Genomic DNA, 7,619 nt, shown 5'->3' on the forward strand with positions numbered 1-7,619 from the left:
CATAAAATAAAGTGGGCGGTGCTTGAGGAATGAAATGTGAGTTCTCCTCCAGCCTCCACACACATGCGCACTACACACAAGCACTGGTCATTTGGCCAGTGAGATACTTCACTCCCAAGATTTGGATACTAACATATATTTCTAAAGTTGAACAAATATCCACTAAATGGGACTCCTGATTGAGAATACTGGAGCCACACTGTCCAGTTTATGACTACCAATACTGGATAATCCATTAGAATCTAGACTTTCCAACTCAGGACTATCAAATACGGACAGTCTACCCATATTGGTCAATATGTGGCCTATTTTATCCCATCCACTTGGTGTGGAGTGATGGATACCCGAAGTCACACATTAATATTCCAAGAACAAAAAGCACACACTCACAGATGAACTTTGTGTAGCTTATGAAGTGTTGAAAATATTCAAAATGTTTTTGACATTTCAAGACCAAGAAGTTTAATACAGAAAACTGGGGTTCTAGTTTACTGGACAGCATTGTCCTCATGGGGACCCAATTCCCATTTTGATGCTACTGTTTGGGGCTTAGTCTCAAGTGTCCTCTCCAGAATTGAGTATATGTTTTGTCACTGTGATGGTCACCTGGTTCCTTTGAGCATCTGAGTGTGTGACCCCACCCCCGATCTGTGCTAACCTATGAAAATCTAGGCACTAGCTAGCTTAAGCTTGTCTGGGAGAGAGCATTCAAGGAAGCCATGATGATGTGTGTCATCATACACTGACTGAGAACCATTTATTCAGATAGGTTGCTCCTCTCGGCTCCTTTATGGCAGGGTTAGCCCTTTAAAGCAGTGGTTTTCAACCTGTTCTCGACCCCGCTGGGGGTCACATATCAGATATCCTGCATACATACCAGATATTTACATTGTGATTCATAGCAGCAGCAAATGTACTGTTATGAAGTAGTAATAAAATAATGTTATGGCTGGGGGTCACCACAACATGAGGAACTGTATTAAAAGGCTACAGCATTAGGAAGGTTGAGGACCACCGCTCTAGAGACTGTTGGGCTTCTAGCTGGGTTTTGTGGCTGCTCGTAGGTTCCAGGTCGCATGATCTAACAAGTCAACTCCTCACTTTGGATGTCCTTTCCGATCCAGAAGACATCAGAGGCCATACTTAGTGAATTGAACTAGGTATCATGTAAGAAGTGGCGGAGAAAGCCCAGAGTCTCAGTGAATGTGTATTGTTGACATCAGACAAAGACATGTTGTCACAGACCTCAGAATCTCAGACATATGGAGAAAATGGCAATGCCTCCTCTCAGGGGTGAGACTCAGAGGAAAATGGCAAAGCCTTCCTCTGGACCAAATGTAGATATTGAGAATGTGCACAGGAAATGTCCACTGTAGCTTTCTCTCCCTGGATATTTATAGTCTGAAGACTGTTCCCCTATAAAGACCGTTCCTACTGAGATAAGGTAAACCTGTCTGCTTGATCCAGCTGTATACCATACACCCTGTCTCCTTTGTTTATCTGCATCTACTAACCCCACTTCCTTGTTCAGCCATCTGCACTAACCCTGTATATATAGGGTTAGTGCCTCTCTGTTTATATAATAAAAACATTATGTTCCCATTATGTGCTGAAGTTTCTTCAACTGAGAGCTCAGACCACCCAACCTTGGCTTTTCTGTTTCTGGATTTGTTTGTTTTTTTTCATTCACTTGCCACCCTAGTCAGGGCCATGTCCCCAGAGCCATGCTAGATGTAGCAGTGTTCTCTCCTGCGTGGGTCTATCCTTGAATCCAGCACTGGCTATAGATCCCAAATGCTTTGAGAATTCCTGGGTCAGGAGGCTGACCAGTGGTTCCAATGGTTGTAGGTGCTTTAGTTTGCTTCTCTGTTCCTGTGATAAAATACTCATCCAAAAACAACTTAGGAGAGGGAAGGATTAATTTGGGTTGTGGGTCACAGTCTACTATCAAAGGAAGCTTGTGCAAGAACTCAAGGCTGGAACCCGGAGGCAGGAATGGAAACAAAGACCATGGAGGAATGTTTACTGGCTTGCTCTATGTGGTTCACTCCGACAGCTTTCTTATACAGCCCAGGAGAATGTGCCCAAGGTTGGCAATGCCTACAGTGGTCTGAGCCCTCTCGCACCAATTAGAAATTAGGAAATGTTTCCACAGACATGACAACTGGCTGATCTGATAGGGGCAGTTCTTTAGTTAAGGTTCCCCCTTTCAGGGGACTCCAAGCTTGTGCCAAGTTGACAACTGAAGCTAGCTATGATAGGGGTCTTTGTCCAGTTCCCTTCTCTGGGTGTGTATCCATTTCTCTGTAGCTGAGACAGTTCATTTGGTGGGCATTGCTGTCAGCTAGTGGACACTTGAAAATCCTAGACTCTTAACCTGTGGGTAGTGATCCTCTTGGGGTCTGCTATCCTGCATATCAGATATTACATTATGATTTATAGCAGTAGCAGATTTACAGTTACGAAGCAGCAACAAGATAGTTCTTCTAATACTATGAATGACACTTTATCAGTCATTTTCTTTACAACTGAAACTCTGGGAATTCCAAATTAACATCCTTACCTGTGATAAGGTACACACCAGAAAAAGTTCTGACCTTGTGCTCCTAGTTCTTCTGCTGTGCTTTGTCTAAATGAACTTTTATGAGCCAGCTGCCATCCAGTTTCACACAGATCTTCTACCCACAATTTCACTTGGGAAGACCAAGTCTTCAATGATGGTGTCATGCACTGCTGTCAGGGTATGGCTTCTGGGGCTCTTTTGCTTATTTTTTTGAACAGCTTTTCTGGGTTGGCTTGGGCAGAATCCTCCTCTGAGCAATGAAGACCACATGCTTCCCACTGAACTTTTTCTCCAACTCACGAACTAGCCTGACATGAATTTTCTGGAAAGACTTATAGCTGAGGAACTGGTACAAAAATTATGATAGCTTTCCGACCACCACCAACCTCAATTTCCTTGGTTGTGGTGATGTTGAGTTCCCGCAGTAGTGCCTTGATATCTGCGTTCATCTCCAGCTTGAGCAGCACCTGAGAGATGCCAGACTTGGAACTCATCTGGCTCCTCCCCATTTGGCTTCACAATCTTGGCACTCAAGCTGAACATGGCTTCATCCTTACAGAGTGCCAGCTTAGAAAGAGGGACGGCTGTCTCGAGAACCGCAACAAGATAATTTTATGGTTGAGAGTCCTCACAACAGGAGGAGCTGTGTTAAAACTCCAACCACTGTCTTAGATGAGAGCCTGTAGTGAGTAAGGCTGACACAGGTGGCACTAAGGACCTCCTCCTCCCAGTTTGGAGCCTCCCCAGCTCCTGTGGGACTGGCTGAGACCTCAGTGGCTACTACATTGAGGCTCAGCTCCTCTGTCCACCCAACTCTGTCTTCCTCCCTTTCTCACGAATATCTTGCCGGGGGCGGGGGGCACTTCCCAGCATCTCTTCCAGAGTGGTTCCTAAGGAGCACACTTCAAGACTTGGCAGGTCTTTGTAAAAATCTGGCACCCCTCCCCCAAACCATCTTAGAACATCTGAATTCTTTTACAGCTGAGAATTCCATATCAAGACGGGCTTTCCAGCTGTGGCTCGTGGCTGAATGTCTGCTGTTTGCAGAACAAGTCCCTGGGTAATTTGGATACTGTTGTGGCCACCTCAGATGTTGATATAAAACAAGGAGAGACAGAGAGAGGTACATTCTATTTAAATAATCAAACCAAATCCAAGTGCTCGTACGCCACAGCTGCTTGGGGGGAAAACAGTTCCAGCTTCTTGCCTTCTTCCAACTGGGGGCCTTCTGGCTTCCCCAAACCTGTGTGTCTTCTGACTTTCACTTAGAAGAGAAGACACGGGTCTTTGTCTTCTGGCTGACCAGCCCAATCAAGCAAGGCACCTTGTCTAAAGGTGAGGTTGTGACTTCATCATCCAAATGATACATTGTGTTTCAGAGTGCCTGCAAATGTACTATCATCTTCAGAGAAAAAATTTAAACTCTTTGGTCTGGGACTCAGGGACAGAATCCATAATTTCATGACTTCCTCTCAAGACTGTTCTCATCTTGTGCAAGTTCTTGCCCAAACAAATCACCTACATTTTTCTGTAATCTCCTGCTCATTTGTGTCTGTCAATACAGCAGTGGGTCTACCTCTCTACCCTTTGTTGCTGTTGTTTTAACATTTATTCTCTCCAACACACAATGCTACAAATACTTTTGTAAAAGCTGGGCATTGGAAAGTTTCATTGGAAGCTTCACATCCTGCCCCTGTGGCTAGGAGCTGTTCTTGACATCTGCTCTAAGTCTTGCCTCTCCGCCTCCCCAAGCTATTCTTGCTCTAGGACTGCACTGAACTGTAGGAGCATAGGTCATCTGGAGAGTTCGTATTAAACTAGAAACTTCAGGGGCCCAGCAGGATGGCTCAGTTGGTCAAGGCGCTCTGCTGCTGAGCCTGATGACCTGAACTTCTGGAATTTTCCTGTAGCTGATAGTTTAACAGTGTCTCCTGGCAGCAGGCTAGACACGGAGAGAGGGGGAGAGGAGGGATTCTGGTCCTGAAGTTGGGGCACACCGCAGTGTCCACCACCCACATATTATCTCACTTAACTCTCTCAGAACTCTAAGGAAGCTGATTCTAGTGTGTTGCTGCCTACGTCTGCTTTACAGAGAAACACAGGGAGGCCCAGAAGAGTCTTTACTCACTCAAAGTCATGGCGCCAATGAGTGATAGTTCATCTTTCTGGAGTTTCCCCAAGATTCTTTCTTATAAAGACTCTCAGTGTTTCCCAGCAGCTTTGTAGAATTAAAACGCACCGATGCCAAGGGCTGGGGACACGGCTTATGGGGAATTCTCTAGTCTGCAAAGCTTTAGATTTGAGTTCCAGCACTAGAAAAAACAAACTTATAAACTCCTATCATTGAGGCTTGAAGCTGAGCTGCAGGTACCTTGAGAGATCAGTAGCAATCTGAAAATGCAAAACTTAACATTCGCCATTAGCTTTCATTTAGACAGATGAGAGAAGTGCTCCAAATATTTACACAGGAGTTACCGTGAAATTTGAATTAAATCTGTATTTATTCTCTATCTTGTCATCATAAAGTTGATTTTTCTGTCCGAGAATCTTTCCTAAGGGGGTGAGACGATTTCCTAAAATATTGAAAGGTTTATTTTAATAGTTCCAAGGACTGTAGACTTTTACGTCGGAGACCGTGAATATCTGTTATGGAGACTAAATTTATTAGGATGTTTGGAGAAAACTTTGTTTGCTCACTCCAAGTTGTAAACTCTGGTTTTCATAAGAGGTTTGGGTTCTCTCACCAGCTCTGTGAGAACAAGCCCTCCTGGGCCTCACTCTAATGAGCCCGGCCTGCACAAAGCCCTGTGTTGATTCTCAATTAGGGGCACGAATGAAGCCCTTTGTCCCCCTAGAAGATGAGTTTGCAGGAACAATAAATATAAGTGACTGGAATGGGGAACTTGAAAACTGTGCAGAACTCTGCAGAGAATGATGATGTGAGGTAGCAAAGAGCAGAAGAAAGGAAAGCATAACCCTAAGCAGGTCCCCATTAAAGATTTCTACATACTCTGGGCCTTTTACTCATCATGCAGAAAGGAAGCAGAGGTTTCTGAATATCAGAGAGTGTCCTTAGTGATGAGGTTGGTCTGGATACAGAAACATTTTGGGGACTATAAATTGAGATTCTGACATTAGTTGGCAGGTGATAAAAAGAATAAAAGCAGCGAAACTTTAAATCAAAAGTAACATTGCCAATTTTTATTATAGGTGCGAGGAAATAAACCACCTATTTTCCTTCATGTTCCTCGGAACCATAGAATTTCTGTGCTTGAGGCTTCTGGTGACATTGAGCCAACTCAATCCACAAGTGCTGCTGACAGCAGGGCTCCTGCTGACATAGAACCAACTCCTTTACAAAGTGCTCCTGACAGTGGTGCTCCTGCTGATGTTGAGAAAATTCCTTCCCCATGTCCTGCAGACAGTTCTGAATCTGATGAAAAATATGACTCAGAAACAGGTAGTGACATTGGGTTGGTTTTCATAACTGATTCAGATTTTTTCATGGAGCATGCAAGGGACACACCCCATTGTGACCCAGAGCCTACTCCTGGTACCTGCACTTGCCGTTCCCTAGATTCCATTGAAAGAACTGACCTGAATGTTCTGACACTGCCTTGAGCATAAGACAAGTATGCTATTCTTTCTTCAGGTGAGGAACCCAGTCCTGTTCCTGACCTAGATGAAGATCTAGCTGAGGTTTTTTATGATGCTTTAGAGTCAGCCGATCACACTGGCCATAGCGGGTCCACTGTCCAGGAACCTGGTTTTCTCTGGCCACCAGATAAGCTACTGCTGCTGGTAATGCCCTTGATGTGGTTTCTTACATTCTTGTTATCAATGATGACATGGACGAGAAATCAAATTCAGCAGGTGTGGTATGAAGAAAATGGCCAAGGACCTCCCTCCAACAGAAACGATAAACCAGGTAAGGTAGACCACAGTGGTTGCTTAAAATAGATGAACTTTTATTTTAGATAGAAAAGTAGATCTCTTTGGTACTAATGGTCATGATTAATACATTTTATGCTATTTAAGCATTACCTAGAATCAGAAAAAATTGTTTCCTTTTCCCAACCTAATGAAAATACTTCACATAGTGTAACAAAACCAGTTTAGATCAACACAACTGACCATGTAAAGTTGATTGGTACTTGGTCGTCTCCCATTCTGGAATGAGGAAAATTTTTTCACTCCCATTGAAAACCTTGTGTTTTTTGAATGGCTAAGCAGAGAAATCTTCCTGTTAAACATTAGTGTCTATTTATCTCTGCTCTTCTGAACTCTGACTTGTGAGGATAATATCAGCCTGGAAACAAACATTCCAGAGGAAGCAACATCTGAGAATAAAATTAACAAAACAAGCCTCCACCTTCTCACTGTTTCTCATTACATTGATCCTGATGATAATGACACTGCTGCTGCTCCTGATAATGCCACCAATGATGTGCCTGATGATACTATTGATAATTCTTGCTTTTCTTCTAGATGCTGCTGGAGCTGAACACTCCAACACACACTGACATATCCAGACAAAGTCAGTGAGGAAGAAGTTTATTATATATATGTAATATATAAATTTTATATATAAATAAAATGTTTTATCTGACAGAAGACTGAAGTCAAAAATTATTGTTTTATTGGAGTCTCAGGAGTCTCAGTTGTGCCATGTGATGTTTTCTGGAAAAAATTTTTTTAATTTGTTTTTATTTTTTACTTGTTTACTTCCTATCCTGCTCACTGCTCCCTCCCAGTCAGTCTCTCCCACAATTTTTGCCCCTTCTTACCCTCCCCTTGTCCTCTTGAGTGGGTGGGGGCCGCCTGGTCATCTCCCAACCCTGGAACATGAAGTCTCTGTGAGGCTAGGTGTTTCCACTACCACTGAGTCCAGTCAGGGCAGTCCAGCTAGAACAGCATATCCCGAATTCAGGCAACAACCTTTGAGATAGCCCCTGCTCCAGGTTTTTTTTTTGGGGGGGGGCACATGAAGACCAAGCTGCACATCTGCGACCTATGTGCATGTAGACTTAGAGCCAGACCCTGTATGTTCTTTAGT

At 43.6% G+C, this 7,619-nt stretch overlaps 1 protein-coding gene and 1 pseudogene across 1 annotated transcript; one reads left to right on the plus strand and one right to left on the minus strand.

Moving 5' to 3' along the window:
- Positions 1–2,522: 2,522 nt before the first annotated feature.
- Positions 2,523–3,106, minus strand: LOC110288131 (small ribosomal subunit protein eS7 pseudogene; annotated as a pseudogene).
- A 2,351-nt stretch (positions 3,107–5,457) lies between these two features.
- LOC115030297 (uncharacterized) lies at positions 5,458–7,113 on the plus strand. Its single transcript, XM_029473819.2, has 4 exons — positions 5,458–5,502; positions 5,774–6,023; positions 6,216–6,491; positions 7,052–7,113. Exons 1-4 carry the CDS (start codon positions 5,458–5,460, stop codon positions 7,084–7,086), a joined length of 606 nt encoding a protein of 201 aa, XP_029329679.2. The 3' UTR covers positions 7,087–7,113.
- Positions 7,114–7,619: the final 506 nt, after the last annotated feature.

Source organism: Mus caroli, unplaced genomic scaffold (assembly GCF_978045245.1).
Source record: "Mus caroli unplaced genomic scaffold, Mus_caroli_1 scaffold_10, whole genome shotgun sequence".
NCBI classification, from domain to species: domain Eukaryota; kingdom Metazoa; phylum Chordata; class Mammalia; order Rodentia; family Muridae; genus Mus; species Mus caroli.

Excerpts from the sequence above, each read along its gene's own strand:
- LOC115030297 (XM_029473819.2), top strand. The coding sequence starts at position 5,458 with ATGGGGAACTTGAAAACTGTGCAGAACTCTGCAGAGAATGATGAT. Across the intron at positions 6,024-6,215 it reads AAAATATGACTCAGAAACAG|GTGAGGAACCCAGTCCTGTT; the intron begins GTAGTGACATTG and ends TTCTTTCTTCAG. Across the intron at positions 6,492-7,051 it reads CAACAGAAACGATAAACCAG|ATGCTGCTGGAGCTGAACAC; the intron begins GTAAGGTAGACC and ends CTTTTCTTCTAG.